The sequence below is a fragment of the Gymnoscopelus microlampas genome (genome assembly GCF_963454915.1).
Source record: "Gymnoscopelus microlampas genome assembly, chromosome: 2".
Lineage (NCBI taxonomy): Eukaryota > Metazoa > Chordata > Actinopteri > Myctophiformes > Myctophidae > Gymnoscopelus > Gymnoscopelus microlampas.
This window is the reverse complement of record NC_139939.1, coordinates 17584675-17602009: the sequence shown is the minus strand read 5'-3', so window position 1 is coordinate 17602009 and position 17335 is coordinate 17584675. Positions and strand designations below refer to the sequence as shown.

Genomic DNA, 17335 nt, shown 5'->3' with positions numbered 1-17335 from the left:
TGTGTGTGTGTGTGTGTGTAACTGTGCACGCATGCGTGCATGTGTTTATGTCCAGATTAAAGGTAGCCTGAGGACAAGGGTGGGGAGACAGTGCAGAGACGGGGACAACGAAGGAGCCACAACACCCCCTCAGCAAACAATATAGAGACCAAACTATCAGCCCGCTCTGCACAAATACGCACCAAAACACTCACTATAGGAATGGCAACACTATTGTGGCAGAGGATGAGAGAGGTTCGGTGGACATAGGGGTGGAGTTGTGATTTGGAGAATGAAACAAACAGAGTGAAGAAGATTCACTTCTCTCTGGAACAGACAGATTTTATTGTCACAATGAGAGAGACAGACAGACAGACAGACAGACAGACAGACAGACAGACAGACAGACAGACAGACAGACAGACAGACAGGCAGGCAGACAGACAGACAGACAGACAGACAGACAGACAGACAGACAGACAGACAGACAGACAGACAAATAAAGACAAGTCTGTCCCAATGATACTAATGAAGGCTCTGTTCTATTCTGGTCAAACAGAGTCAGGGTGCTAATGTTGGCTCACTGGAAACACTCTGCTACACCAGTGGGGTGTAGCAGAGTGTGGTTACTGATGGTAGACGGTACTAAGCACTCACTTGGTCTATTTTTCCCTACACCAAACATCTTTGCCGAAAATAGCAGATGTACAAGATCAACGCATCACACAAAGATTTGTGTGATGGGGGTCCCCCTTTTGAAGACCCATGTCTTACAGTAATGTCCCACATCAAGAAGTGAAAAACAAGTAAGTAGTAAATATAGCAGCTCTTAACAACTCTTCCAGAGAAATTGTGCTGAATGCTGTTGTGGAAACCAGCACACAACAAACGGAAACAAGGAAGTGAAGACCAAGAAAAGAGTCAGCAATAAATGTAACAACAGGGGTATGAGAGAAAGTGACTATGCAGACATAATACGTGTCAGTAGTATGTGTCAGCTGTACTTCTGTCTAGAGAGAGAGAGAGAGAGAGAGAGAGAGACAGGGTGTGGGTGTGGGTGTGGGTGTGGGTGTGGGTGAGTGTGTGTGTGTGTGTGTGTGTGTGTGTGTGTGTGTGTGTGTGTGTGTGTGTGTGTGTGTGTGTGTGTTAAACTCTAGTGACCTCGTAGCGAGTCATCTTGGAGGGAATCACTCCCTTGTATTTTCCAAGGTCAGACATATGACATCACAAATACATACGCATGCACGCACGCACACACGCAAATGCACATGCACATGCACATGCACGGACGGACGGACGGACGGACGGACGCGTACACACACTGTCATAAATCATGCAGGTGCGTGTGAGTGAGTATATGTGTGTATTCTTGCAGGTGTTAAGGTGAAGCACCCTAACGGGCCTGACCTTCCCTTTAAGAGTCAGTGCCCTGTCAGGTGAGTGTCAAATGTGGGCAGGCCGGCCGCACTGTTTACATACAACGCTGGTGTGTGACCTGGGAGACGGCCATCCTGATTGGCTGCCAGCGACCAGCTCATTAAGACACTTGCACGGGAGCACCGTGCCAAAAGACACACTCTCCATTTGTTTCACACAAACGGTCACACACACACGCAAAAGGGGACACGGCCAGGGTGGCAGCCACCCAACTATGCAGGTGCACCCACACACACGCACGCACGCACGCACGCACGCGAGCACACACACACACACACACACACACACACACACACACACACACACACACACACACACACACACACACACACACACACACACACACACACACACACACACACACACACACACACACAGAACTGCACAAGCGGATACATGCCAGAGCAAACGAACATGTATAATGTACTGTACACTATACGCAGATGTGTCCGAACAAGATGGCTTTATACTGTATGCACACAAGGCACCGTAGATTAAATACTGTACACACACACGCACACGCGCGCACACACACACACACACACACACAGACAAATATTCAGACATGAATCTACGTGTAGGGGCAGAAGGTCTGGGTGACTGGGACCTGGCCCCAGTGACCTGGCTGAACTTTGGCTAACCCGCACTGGCTCAGTTCACCACACAACATCACACCTACATGTCTGCTGGCTGGAAGACTGAGCCCATGGCCATGGACTTGCTGGAGAATGGAGAGGAGACGAGAAACACCGAAAAGGGTGGAGATGAGTGCGATGGAGAGGAGAGGAGAGGAGAGGAGAGGAGGCGTACATGCCTAAATCCAGTCTTGGGTCTGTATTCTATGACAAGGACGTTTTTTTAGCATTTTCTATCACTCTAAGTGTTTCTATGGGTTTCTGCTTGTTGTCTGCAGGTGAGTCTGTCTGGAGTCTGTCTGGTTTATGTCTGTCTTGGCCTACAGTATGTGTGCTAAAGGTGTTTGTTTGTTTGTTTGTTTGTGTGTGTGTGTGTGTGTGTGTGTGTGTGTGTGTGTGTGTGTGTGTGTGTGTGTGTGTGCGTGTGCGTGTGCGTGTGTGTGTGTGTGTGTGTGTGCGTGTGTGTGTGTGTGTGTGTGTGTATGCGAGTGTGTGTGTGTGTGTGTGTGTGTGTGTGTGTGTGTGTGTGTGTGTGTGTTCCCCAGGGTACTGGTACATGCAGAGTCATCATTCTTAAAAGAGCCTCTGCTGACCTCTTCGACCTCACAGGGGAAAACCCTGTTACAAAACAAAATGACATTTTAAGTGTCTCACTTTCCAACCTTCTCTCTCTATTTTGAGCCTCCCTATGCCCCTTACCTCCCTCTCTCTTACACATATGGTGGAAAGACGTCTCTGTTTTTATAAAATAATAATAATAATAATAATAATAATGTTGTTCCCTTTAGTTGTACTTGTTGGAGTATTTGTCACTGTACATTTAACATTATGTGAAATGTGTCCTCCATGTACCCTGCATTTAGACATCCTAATTATTAAGGGTGAGTTATACAAGAATAACTCAGGCTTTTGAAGAATTGGGTTCTACGTCCCCTCCACCTTTGTGTCCCACTCACTGCAATATTTCAACACCAGCGGCCCCCACATGGGCTTCCATCATTCATACTTCACAACATATTTATACTTTGTCGAATGCCCATGTTACTCGCCAATGTTGTGTCTAAAATGCTCTACATTTGGCAAATATAACGAAGACTTTCTCCATCTGTGTCTCTCTACCTCTCATAACCTTTCTTTCTTTCTTTCTTTCTTTCTTTCTTTCTTTCTTTCTTTCTTTCTTTCTTTCTCTCTCTCTCTCTCTCTCTCTCTCTCTCTCTCTCTCTCTCTCCATCATCGGTCCATTCCTGGGCTGTCACTCCAATGACTCTCTTTCACCATTTGATACTTCTCTGTTGATGGGTACGCCAGTGGGTTACTATAGCGACCAGACAGGACTGACCTGGTAGGCTAGCTGGCGTTACAGAGTTGCAGGACATGATGCAGTCATAGGCAGAGTTTAGAAGAAAAATGAGAAGCCCTGAATATTTACTGTACACAGCACATACATGTATAAACTTGAAGCATCATGTTAGTTCATGCAGGACACAGACGTCATATGCCCCAGCTGTAATCAGCTGTCAGCCTGCTGAACAAATATGCATTTCTTATCAGCCACGCATTTCTACACACCAATCAAAACAAGGCAGTCCATTTAAATATGTCTCTTTCCTAAACTGAATCTCCTCTACTCCTGGATCTCTGCTGGCAAAACATTGCCTTCACCACCCCAGCGTCCACCTTTCTAGTGCAGAGGGTTGCATGGTTCAAATTAAGTGAAAACATGCACTGACGATAGTCCCTGAGAGGACTGAAACGATTGTCTCCACTCTGTTCAGCTCTGGATCTTTTAATGAAGCTTTGTATTTGCAATCCAGACATTTCTGTGTGTGAGTCCTTCCCTGTTGTCTGCCGTTGACTGAAATTCAAAGTCTTGCTTTGGTCCTGCTCTTGTATACACATGGGGGTTTCTGCACCACACTCCCTGATTTAGCTTAGCATGCTGCTTGGCCAATTCAGGGAGCGTCTTAACATGATACTGAAATGATACTGACCATGACTAACCATGATACTGACCATGATACTCACATGATACTGACCATGATACTGACATGATACTGACCATGATACTGACATGATACTGACATGATACTGACCATGATACTGACATGATACTAACATGATTCTGACATGATACTGACCATGATATCATGTCAGTCTTGCCGTATAACAAATAGCAAAAATAGACTGTCTTCAAGCATTGAATGCATTATGAGCCAATAGCTATATTTTATTATTATATATTTGAAAATTGTAATATATATACTAAAAAGCCCAAAATAGGGACACCAGGGTTCAGCACCAAGTATTCCATTTGTTGCGATAAATGGTTAAATTACTAAATACATGTGTAAAAACACATGAAGTACACAATGTAAACTAATGCTAATGTACAAATGCTCTCACATGCATGCACACACGCGCACACACACACTTTTGCTTTGCTTATGGCTGTTCATCGATTTTGATGATGACGTTTCTCCGAGAATGGGTTATTGAGGGGGTTGCGTTTGTGCCATTGCATGTGACTGCCAATGCGTGACCACGTGGCATGGTTTGCCACGTGGGGCAGATGAAGTGCACACATGAGGGGCCCCTCTCATGTCGACTACCTTTTTTCACTGACGAAAACTAAATAAAAACTAGGCTATGATGACTAAAACTAAGACTATTGTCAATTTCGTCAACAAATAAGAACTAGAATAAAATGTTAGGGAGGGACTAGTAGAGAAGAGATCCAGTAGAACTAAAAGACAAGTCATTTTATGTTTGGTTGCACTGGGGTGTTGCGCTCTGAAAATAGCAGATCTACAAGCTCGCGACGTGTTGTGAGCTTGCAGATCGGCTATTTTCAGCATGCAGTGTGAAAGCAGGCATTACGACGCCAATCAAGGCCCGCCAAAATATATTTTTGTCGACAAAATGAACTGTAGATTTAGTCGACTAAAATCTTATGATATTTACTCCACTGAAACTAGACTGTAACAGAGAGGACCTCTGTTACTAATGTTTGGCACTTTATAGTATTTTGCACATGATTTTATTATTGAATGATTATCATGAGGGGCAAGTGCAATGTGAAATGTATGAATGCAAGAGAGAGGGTAATGCTAAGTCATGATTGAAAAGCTTAACATGTACCAAGTGGTTCTGTGGCCAGTGGAATTGGGCTGAACCAAGTCAGAATGGCAGAGGGGCGTTGTGATATACATTTGTAGTTGCTAAGGATAGTGTGGTTGTGTAATGTTGTAGCAGTGTGAAGAATATATATTTATTTTTTGTTCATTGAAGTTTTAAGATAATTGATGTGGGTTATGTATTTATTGTATGGCTATTTATGTATATATGCTAGATAGAAAACACCCCTTGACATGGTGCTGTCCAAGCTCATTTGCTCAGCTGGCTATAAAATGCTGCCAGTTGACATCAGTATAGAGCTGTGAGTGGAGAGACAAACACCACCATGCCAAGGGTGCTGTACAAATTATCCATATATGTCATTGGTGATGAATAGATACACCTTTGGGTTAAACCCTACTCCAGGCCTCTGTACTGCTTCCAGCCGCAAGTCGGGCATTCTCACATAGACTGAAACTAAAACATTTAAGACAACTAAAATATGATTAAAACTAAATGAAAATGTATTCAAAAGACTATGACTAAAACTTACAAAACATCGAAATTTGCAGTCAAAATTAACACTGCTGTACACGTTGCTGTTTTCTCCTCTCTGTGGCCTGCCTTGGAGGTGTGCGATGCCCTCGTGACTGATGGTGCGCCAGGTGTGGCGATCAACAGCCAGGTCTTCCAGTGCAGAAGGTTGGATAGCACAGCGCTTCAGGAGGGTTTTTATGTGGTCCACACCAGCGTTAATTTTGTTGACTAAGACGAAGTCCAAAAGACTAAGACTAAAAATATTTTGATAATTAGTCGACTAAGACTAGACTAAGACTAAACAATTTCAGATGACTGAAATAGGACTAATAGGACTAACTAAACTAAATGGTGTGTTATTCAAAAGACTAAGACTATAAGACTAAATAAGAATTTGCTGTCAAAATTAACACTGGTCCACACATACACACACACACACACACACACACACACACACACACACACACACACACACACACACACACACACACACACACACACACACACACACACACACACACACACACACAACATTTATGGGAAAAACTGACATAATAAAGACGCCGCCACATTTTTTATCTTACTTTTTTACTTTATATTAAAAATAGCATTCATTACATTAACAGTGTACAACCAATAATTATAATCAAAAAACATAATCTGCAACAATAATTACACTTGAAATGGAAGGATGACACATCCTTCTTTTGAATAAGTTAAGATTTTTTCAGAAATCACTTTCTAAAAGCATTTATACATACAGTGTTGGCTAACTTGCTCACATCGATTGCTAAAAGCCTCATCTTTGGGACTTGGTCTATGTGGATATTCATAGCATGTTAACTATGCAGGCATTTGTTTTTTGTATTTTTTTGTTTGTTATTCCATTTCATCTGGCTGTAGTAAAAAAAATGAGCATGTTATCTATATTTCCAGTACAGGACACAGAGTTATGTTAACACTGAGGATTTTACTGTGTACAGTACATACAGTATACAGTACAGCACGTATACAGTATGTCCAAGTCAATACGGTATGATCAGTGTATGGCTACTCCAGTGTAAGGTAAGGTTAGATTAGATTCAAAGATTGTAGGATAACATGAATGTTTGGCTTTGAGTCCTGAGCTGCGTTCCCATTCTTTTTCCAACGTTCATGTTATAGCTTCCAGTTATTGGCCCAGTGCACTGCACATATACCAGTATTACCCATTAGTTTAAGCTTTCCTCGCTTCCATTGTAGTTCCCAGTTCGTCTTTGATTCCTTCCAACTCCATAGTTAACCCAAGGTTTTGGTCACATTGCCCCAAAAGGGACCATTTCTGCCCAATTGGAGTTCAGTTTTTTTGACTCGCTTATCAATCAGTAGTCAAACTAGCTCGCAGCAGTCTATCATTGGATCTGGTTTGATATCGCAGACCAGCGTCATGGCATTGGCTTGTGGGATTTTGTAGTTCATACAAGCGATAGTCAGTGTTTTAGAGAGCGATGTCCACCAATCCAAGGATTATATAAGGTTACCTTGTTATTTAATTCAATGCTCTTCAATGGACATGGCTTGTCCTCTGGAGAAAACCCCATCCTGTTGACCTGTCCTTTTTTTTAAACGGTAACAGCCTTCAGCTGTCTCTCCAGTCTCCAGTGTGCATCAAGAATTTTTTTTTTACATTCCAACATATTAGAGTTCCCATTGTCCAAGTCCCTTCCAATTGCTCGGGAGGTGTGTCTGACCAGCAGCTATCGGTTATTCAGTTATCTTTCCCCCTTTCTGGAAAAAAAGAAGAAAGACGTATGAGACACATGTCTGATGGTACGGTCGTCATGTACAGCATAATGATAGCTGAAGCTTGCCCCACCTCCACTTTGCCCCGCCCTCCTTCCGTGCATACGTCTCATCAATATAAATCCTGATTATACTTGGTCAGTGTACAATGTCCCGTGGCAGCGGACCGGACACGACAGATTATACTTTGGAAATAAAACGGGGGGTCACAAACATGACCCCCGGTTCCATCTCTACTGCCCTATACCTTTCTTCCAACTTGCTTTTATATACTTTTTCAGCTTCACTGTCGAACATAAATATTATAAAAATATATATATTGGCAAATGGCAATAAAGATCTGCTTATTTTGCTGATACTGATTTGTCAGATATTACATTTTTAAGTAAATATCGTCCGATACCGAATCCGATATGATGAACAATTAATTGTTCAACCCTAGCCTCTCTCTCTCTCTCTCTCTCTCTCTCTCTCTCTCTCTCTCTCTCTCTCTCTCTCTCTCTCTCTCTCACCTGCAGCTCTACATAATCATGGCTCTGATGGCTGCTTTGCTGATGCGGCTGCGATGTTTCCTCCTGCGTCTGGGCAGCGCCGGGCGGAATGGCAGCACACGGGTGGAGGACCGGCTGGGATCCGCCGTCGTTGTGACAGCTTAGAGACGAGAAAGGCACAGAGAGACAGGGTTAAGTGACAAAAGAAGTCAAACACGACTCTCCCACGTGCGAGTGGTACCCCAACGACCTTAAAAGCTGCAATCCGGAACTTATTTGAACCTGATGAACCCTAGCGCCCCTATTCTGGGGCGTAGATCCCAAATCAGGAGATTTGGGGTAGAGGGAAAAACTGAGGGGACCTTACAGTACTATAGATACCTGGTGGAGTCCGATCAATGATGTATATGAGGCTTAACTAGTTAATAATTTAAGCCCTATTTTCAAACATTTTCAAACATTTTCACAATGAATTATTATTATTTTCTAATACCGTAATACCCCCCACACTCAAAATATGGATGTCAGTGAATAACACGTTATTTTAATCTATGTATGGGCAAGCGAGAGAGAAAAGAACAAGGAGAGAATAAACAGAAGACAGACATGAATGTTTAACTTAGACAAGGCGATTACCGATTATACATATATAATACAAATAACTCAAAGCTTAGGAGTAATAATGAGTTGGTATGATCCCTCACAGTGCCACTATGCGTAAGTTGCATGTTTTCTTCTGTTCCAGGCTTTACGGATACAATTTTAAATTGAGAATGTATGGTTATCAAATAGAGTATACTATAGAGTATAGACTAAATCTGCAGTGGTTGGAGTTGAGCTCCCTACTTTTCCAGTGAAGCATTTAGACCCTAGTGTGGGGTAGGACACCTACTGGTCGAGAAGTAGTACTGCCTGAAGCTCATGAGCACAATTATCTCCCCAGGCCATATGGGGACTATGCCTTGCCTGAATAGTGCTATTAAAGCGCATTACTGTACTGGGGGGGGCGGGGCGGGCTAAAGAAAATCTCCTTATTTTTCTAAGGCAGGTAGCAGTGTCTGCCTACCATCACATGTGTGAGTGAGTAAAACGTTGTGACAGAGAGAAGTTCAGTTCCCAGGGATCTGGGAGACAATAGCAGGACACATACTGTAGAGTACATACAGTAGCTCACACTAGACAGGAACAGTGGCCTGTTTTCCTGGCTTTCCCACTGACTCATGCACTCCACAAATGGTCTCTGCAGTTATGATGCTCACACAAGCGCACTCTCTCTCGCACGCGCAAGCTAATGCGCATGGCCATCAATCCTGCATTAAAGGTGTGTAGAGTGGGAGCCATTACAGGGATCCCCAGAGCCTGCATATAACCTGCAGTAATAGTGCAAGATAGTCCAAATAATTCAAAACAGCCACAGAAGAACACTCTCTCCCACTATCTCTTGCACACAGACACGCACGCATGCATGCACACACACACACACGCGCGCGCGCGCATCGCACACACGCGTGCGTGCGTGTGTGCGATGCGCACACACACACACACACACGCACCTTAAGCCGAAGGTCGATAACACTTTAAGCCTAAGCTGGTACGACAAAGCATAAATTAGGCTTTATTCTCCCTTTCAGACAAAACTGGTATAGTACCTGATTTGTGAGTTGTGGACTCGGGCTTTGGTCGGTGCTGAGGATGATGAGGATGAAGGTGAGGCAGGTTCTCTGGCTCCCTCTGTACAATCTCTAGAAGCTTCTGTCGCCTCTCCAGCTCCGTTAAAGGACGCTCCGCCCCGGACGTTTCAGAGTCTTTATCCTTTTTCTGATTGGTCAGCTCTGTCGCTGTGTCCCCACTGTTGGATGACCCCGCCTCCTCCCTCTCCTTCCCTGACTCGTGATTGGCTACTTTGGTCTCTGTCCGTGTTTGATTTTTGACCTCAGTAGCCTTTTCGCTATCGCCGTCGGTTAGCCCTCCTCCGGCTGATATTTCTCTCTGATTGGTGGGTTCGGGGGATGCAGTGCTCTGTTGGGGTTTGTGATTGGGCGCACGCGTCGGGTCGCCGGGCAGAGAGGCGCTGTCGGACTGGGGACCGTTGAGTCTGTATTGCGTCCTAAGCTCTTGGTCGTGTGGATACGCCTGGTGTGAATATTGTTGACGATACTGATACTGCTGTTGATATTGCTGCTGCTGTTGTCGTTTTTGTTGTTCATATTGTTGTTGTTGTTGTTGTTGTTGTTGTTGTTGTTGTTGTTGTTGTTGTTGTTGTTGTTGTTGTTGTTGTTGATACTGTAACTGCTGCTGCCTTTGCGTGTGTTCTAGCTGGCGCTGCTCCGCTCCACCGGTTGCCGCGTGCGCCCCGCCGTCCTCCTTGCTGCCGTCGTACCCGCTGCCGTGTCCGCCTTCCCTGGGCGGCTGCTGGGTACCCCCGTTGGCGCCCTGGTCCGCCCGCACCCCGGATGACCACGGGCTGGTCTGTCCGTGCGTGTGGGTGTGCAGGGCGTGGGTAGAGGCCGGGTGATGCGTCCGGGGCTGCGTCCAGTGAGGCTGGGGCTGCGGCTGGGTGTGCGCCAGCTGGGTGTACCTCCCCGGCTGCCACTGCCTCTCCAGAGGCTCGCGCTCCTCATGCCGGTAGCCCTGCTGGTTGCGCTTAAGGTCGTCGTGCCGATGGAGGTCGGCCTTAGAGGCGTGGCTCTTGGGCGGAGCCGGGTGGTGGGTCCGTGGCAGTGGGAGGTGAGGGGAGGAGGGGGTCGACGGGGGCTGCTGAGGCTGAGGCTGAGGGGGAGGAGGGTTGGGGTTGGCGTTGGCCGTGACGGGGGATCGAGGGGATGCGGAGGCGGCTTGGCACCTGCAGCCGGCGTGGTCCTCCACCGGGATGATGGCTTTCTCGTAGTGGGCGTTCTTATTGATGTACTGGATCTTTATCACCTGGTGGACAGACACAACGATTGTAAGGGGTCAGCCACTGCAACTTAAAGTACCTTGATTTAACGGCCTCTCCTCCGTAATTGTTTGAGTGCTCGGATCTCTTATCAGGAACTAACACAGTATTCTTATTTATCAGTATCACAATGTAAACAAATTATCAAGGTTTTAAAGAAGACTTTTCTTTTTTACATATTAGTTAGCCCATTAAATCCAGGAATGTGTCATTTTAGATTTTAGCCATAATCATTATTCTATACTTTTGCTATTCAAAAATAGCAGATATACAAGCTCATAGCGCTGCACAGATAGTGCCACGCTATAAGATCTGCTAATTTTTTTTAAATTGTGAAAAGTTGTCTGAACATTTTCAGTAACTCAGATATTTGCTTCTGGGGTCCCTGGAACAAAATATTTTGAGATGGGGGTCGGCGGCCAAATACATATAATTTTGGGGGTCCTTGACATGAAAGTTTGAGCACCACTGATATAGCAACATATGTGTGTGAACGTATGGGCCTAATGCGTGTGATGTGAGCGTGCTGGGCGCCTGTGTACCTGTAGATAGCGTGTGCTGGTGACGGTGGGGACGCACTGCAGCAGCCGCGTGTTGCAGCAGCCCGAGCATCGCTGCACCTCCACGCACGGCGGCCACAGCAGGAAATTTGCGTTCCGTCGGTCCAGCATGGCCCGCGTCACCTCCATCACCTCCGTGCGCACCTTGCACACCGCCTGCTGTGCCGGCTGGGCCTCCACTGTAGGGGAGATGGAGGGTAGGGGGGAGGTGGAGAATAAAACATGAATAAAACATTCATCGGTGAGTGATGAAGTCTGACCGAAAGGATTACATCCTGAATGAATGGAAATAGATGAGAGACAGCTAGAGAAACGGGAACAGAGATGGAGAGAAGACACTGGTGGACAGAAGATGAGTTGCACAGAAACAAAGAAAGATAGACATACACACATTCTGTTTTGCCTTCCCCATCTCTGTGGGGAAATAAAAAAAAATAGGCTAAGATTAACCCCTCACTCTAACACTAATCCTAAACCCAACCTCACACTTTTCATAATTGTAACCCTAACTCTTAAGAATTGTATTATTGACCCCACAAAGAGAGTAAAATATGGTTCACACACACACACACGCACACGCACACGCACACGCACACGCACACGCACACGCACACACACACACACACACACAGCATGTGTGTTAAACTCACCAAGGCTTCTGGTGTATCGGCCATGGGTGTGGTTTACAAGAATACCATGCTCTTCTTCTTCTTCTTCTTCTTCTACGAGAAGGGAAGCGAGGGAAAGAGAAACGGTGACAGAAGGAGAGGAAGAGAGGGGGAGATCGAAAGAGTGTGTGTGAGAGAGAGAGAAAGAGAGAGTGAGTGATCATTCAAATTTCGTCTCTACACAGTCATCATTTACCCGCACATCGTTTAGTCACTGTCACTGCATTTGGAGGGTCTGAATATGACAAATTATAGCAATATACATCAACGTGTCAATGTGTACAACACAGCAAAATCAGGATTTTTTTTTACATTCTCCAGTTAAATTGACACAGAGGATTTTTGCTGAGTATGCTTTGTCAGCTCTGAGCTGAACAGAGTTGAAATGGAGTAGCAGAGAAACAGAGAGAGAGAGAGCGAGAGAGAGAGAGGAAAAGAAGGAGAGGTTTAAGCAGTGGGATGGAGGTGATGAAGAGTAGAACCGCTTGAACCCTATCATCCCTATTCCGGGGGGAACATTTGCCGAACATAGCAGATCTACAAGCTCACAACGCATCGTGGGTTTGTAGATTGGATATTTTTTGGTGAAGAGATTTGGTGTAGAGGGGGGAAAAGCAAGTAGAGAGAGCCGAACCCTGTCAACTAGGTCGTTAAGTATAGTGGGTTTAAGTGGTTAATTAAGCCCATGTAATATTTCCAGCTATTGGCCAAACATCACACGTCAGCTTTGAGTGAGCTCTGTTCTGGGCGATGACGGACATTTGTAAAACATGTACGGCCGTCTGTAGTCAGCCTCATTGTTCATGGCACAAAGGAAGCCATTTCTTTTCACCCCCCGCGCTAAAACAATTACTGCTATTTTCTGCTACAATTTGTCTCAGGGCTGTCTAGAATGCTGTTGAAGAGAGATATGAGTAGTTAAATATAACTTGCGAGAGTGCATGTGAGTGTGTGCATGCGCTCACGCATACACGCTTGCATATCGTATTATTTCATAGCATGTTGGCGGTAATTTGATGCCTATGCAGATGTGTTTTACGATAAAATTACTTGTTTTTGTGTGTGTGTGCGTGTGTGTGCCAGCGCGCGCGAGTGTGTGTGTGTGTGTGTGTGTGTGTGTGTGTGTGTGTGTGTGCGTGTGCAGTCACTCTACAGTCCAGATTTACGCCACAATACATGTCCTCTTTTTTCAGTAAACTATACGTCTGCGACTGCATTTGTCCGTGTCTAGACGTTCTGTAAGCTTTGTTCCCTTCCTTCTCTTTGGCATGTTTCCTTGTGACCTATTTAAGCATGTTTCAGACATTCTATAAATAACGGATTCCAACCAAACACCAAAAAAGTGAATAAAACAACCTTTGTCTTCTTCATGACCCCCCCCCCCCCCCCAGCAAGTTTCATGACCACTTTCACAAATGACCTGTGTTTAAACCATGGTTATGTGTTATTTAATGAATTGTTTGTTTGGAGGAATGGGAGAGGGTATCTGTTTCTTAAAGAAAAAGAATGACTTTGAAATGACCTGACAAGATGTGTCTGCATTATGTGCTTGAGGTGTGTGTGTGTGTGTGTGTGTGTGTGTGTGTGTGTGTGTGTGTGTGTGTGTGTGTGTGTGTGTGTGTGTGTGTGTGTGTGTGTGTGTGTGTGCTTGCGTGCGCGGGTGCGAGCGAGAGAGAGAGGAGAGAGAGAGGGGAGGGACGGACGTTAAGGGGTGTTCTGTCACTCATATCCACATTTCAAAGCCTAGGGAGGAATCCAGTGCAGGAGAACAATGCGGTGGCCTTGTGCGGTAAGTGACTCATGTCTTTCTCTCTGGGTTGGTCAAGCACTCGGCAAGGTCAATGCTACTGTATATTCTCTCTCTCACTCTCCGGTCCCCCTCTCTCTCTATATGTCTCTCTCCCCTCTGGTCTCCCTCTGTCTCCACCCCTCATCTCTCACCCCCTTCCTCTCCTCCACTCATGCTACTTTCCCAGGTAAAAATTGCCTTAACCACATGAGCCCTAGCGTCCCTATGCTGGGCATGTCATCATAGGCGAACCAAACATATTAGGTGAAAATAGGCAAAGAGATGGTGTAGAGGGAAACGGGAGGGAAGCAAGTATAGACCCCGGGGGAATCCAGTCATCTATATATTTCTCCATATAGGGTTTAAGTGGTTAACAAACTGCTGGCACGCACACTAAGACATCTCTCTCTCTCTCTCTGTCTCTCGCACACACACGCCATTGTGAGTGTGTGTGTGTGTGTGTGTGTGTGTGTGTGTGTGTGTGTGTGTGTGTGTGTGTGTGTGTGTGTGTGTGTGTGTGTGTGTGTGTGTGTGCGTGTGCGCGTGCTTGTGCGTGTGTGTGTGTGTGTGTGTGTGTGTGTGTGTGCGCGTGCGCGTGTGTGTGGTTGGTTTACCTATGGAGTCTGGCTCCTGCTGTAGCAGCTGTTTCAGGTCTTCTACAGACGAGATAGGGCTGTTCTTCAGCAGGTCTACTAACGAAGGAGGGATGGGGTCACCCTGCAAGAGAAAGAACATGATTTCTTTTTTAAAACAACTTTTGAAGCAGGTCTTAATGTACAGTACAAGAGAAGACTACATAATCAAACCATGTGATTAGACCAGCCAAACTACAGGATTAGATCAATCAAACATAAGATTATCCAAAACAAACCATAAGGGATGGAGAGAGAGAGAGATGGGTACAATTGTTGTTTATTACTGGGATAGAATAACAGGATGGAGAGATTCATTATTAGCAGATTTTCTAATATGACTTTTTTTGTAAAGATAAGATCGGTAGACCTGAGATGTAGTTGATAGCCAGAGAAAATAATACAGTTTACATGAAAGGTCCCGTAAAGCATTTCATCCATTGAAAAAGCACTATTGTATCTCCACAACCACGCACATGTCGTGCAGTGGATGATTATCGTATCCCTCAGAAAAAAACTAGAACACACCACTGGATATAGGCGAAGATGTAAATGGCAATAGGCTACTATTGGGACTGGTATGAGACAACTACTCTTCAATCTCCAATGTTGATTCTCAACGGAGAGTTGCAGACAAAACACGCAAGATTTGGACTCAACTTGGCAGGAAGATATTCAGTTCAGTGGGGTTCTCTCTATTCAAGGTCTATTTGTTCCCAACTCTTTCATTCTAAAAACAGGAAGCGAAAGAGACAAAACGCAATCAATTCTACCACTCTCGATCAGAAAGCTGCAGAGAGAGAGAGTTAGATAGGGGTTAATATACCTCATCTCATCCCACCACCATGAGTTAACACTTGCTCCATTTTCACTTCCTCCTGAACAGGAAACAGTGGCTGTGATTGGTGTTTGTTATTGTGGTTGTCACTCTCTCCCTGTCTGTTTATCCCAAAACACTGCTGTTGTTTCCAATGTAACACACAAACATGCACGCACAGTCACACACACACACACACACACACACACACACACACACACACACACACACACACACACACACACACACACACACACACACACACACACACACACACACACACACACACACACACACAGGCACCGCGGAACACAGGAAGTATGATTTAATGCCTCTCTCACTATCACTGTCTCTCAATTAAATTTCAGTTCAAATTAGCTTCATTGCTGTGAAAGTTGAGAAAAGTACCGGAGAGATAAAAGATGACAATTTTCCATTAAATCCACCTTGTGTCAATGTGCAACTGTGCATGCTTGTACTCTGTGTGTTTTAAGTTCCCCTACCTAGCTCTCTGTCTCTCTCTTTGTCTCTGGCATTAAGGCTTTCTATTGATATCAAGATCAAAGATTAATGACTAAGTGTATGCCAGTTTGTTTGACGAAGTTGGCTGTAGTTTAGTAGTCTACTACAGTATCTCCTGCCAGGAAGCCTGTTTCAATTGGATTTGATAGTGACAGGACAAGACAATAGAAAAAAAGCCCCAGCAATACAGGTAAGGCAACTATTCTCAGAAGACTTTCTAATGTACTGTATAGGAATAAACAAAATGCATAATTCCTCTTCTTCTAGAGATTATTCAAAATGTGAAATTTTCGAGTCCCATTTTGACCATCAGAGTCAGGCTTAGAATATGTAAATTATGAGATGGGACCCAGTAGGTTATCGACAAGTGTAGAGCCTAACAATTTAATATAACTGACAAATGCACCATATCGCGTTTTATGACAAAGTATAAATCAATTAAACACTTAAACCCTATATACTTAGCTGATCAGGGTCCCCCAATGGTCTGTATTTGGCCCCCTCATTTTTTCCATCTACACCAAATCTCTTCGATATAAATAGCCAATCTAGCTCACAACATGTTGCAAGGTGATGCGTTGCGACTTTCGAGCATGTAGATTGGCTATTTTCAGTGAAGAGAGAGAATAGAGATGCGAGGCTTCGTGGGGTTATAATTGCAGCGTGCACTGCAGATGATTGGAGATCTGGTGGCTATTATGCGGTATTCAAACGGGCCAACATGATAACACACACAGGAGCACACTTGATAAAGAAAACAATACATCCACCCTCTAACCTGTGTTTTGATATGTTGAAGATACATGATATTACATGTAAAAGTGTAATAGCTCCTTTTACCCCCTTTTTTGTGCTGCTGCCCTGCTTTAGTCTGTGCAACCGTCTCTGCCTGTGTGCGTGCGTGCGTGCGTGCGTGCGTGCGTGCGTGCGTGCGTGCGTGCGTGTGTCTCTCTCTCTGTCTTTTCCACTCATTCTCTTTTGCTCTGTCGGCTAGGTGGGCGGTGGTGGTGGTCTGAGCAGAAGGACACCTGGTCGACTTTCACAAGCCATTGACTGACCTAGTTAAGCAAATACACACAGGAACACACACACACAAACACACACGCACACACGCGCACACACACACACACACACACACACACACACACACACACACACACTCTGGGAGACATAAACCATTTCAACCTCAGCCCACTTTGTCCATTGAAAATTGAAAAAGAAAAACAGACTTTTCATTTAGCTCTCAACAAGCTATTATTACACTGACTGTACACTGAAATAAGTCCAGACTTCTCACAACATCAATCATCTCTCTCTCTCTCTCTCTCTCTCTCTCTCTCTCTCACACACACACACACACACACACACACACACACACACACACACACACACACACACACACACACACACACACACACACACACACACACACACACA

At 44.9% G+C, this 17335-nt stretch overlaps 1 protein-coding gene across 1 annotated transcript in view; it reads right to left on the bottom strand.

The window, feature by feature from the left end:
• Positions 1–6315: 6315 nt before the first annotated feature.
• LOC311062478 (uncharacterized protein) overlaps positions 6316–17335 on the bottom strand; it is an 18186-nt gene continuing 7166 nt past the window's right edge. Inside the window, exons 2-7 of the mRNA XM_084081535.1 lie at positions 14542–14644; positions 12121–12192; positions 11453–11649; positions 9625–10897; positions 7997–8135; positions 6316–7469 (exon numbers count right to left, since the gene is read on the bottom strand). Coding sequence (XP_083937661.1) covers positions 8005–8135; positions 9625–10897; positions 11453–11649; positions 12121–12192; positions 14542–14644 — 1776 coding nt within the window. The 3' untranslated portion in view covers positions 6316–7469; positions 7997–8004. The remainder of the gene's footprint in view (positions 7470–7996; positions 8136–9624; positions 10898–11452; positions 11650–12120; positions 12193–14541; positions 14645–17335) is intronic.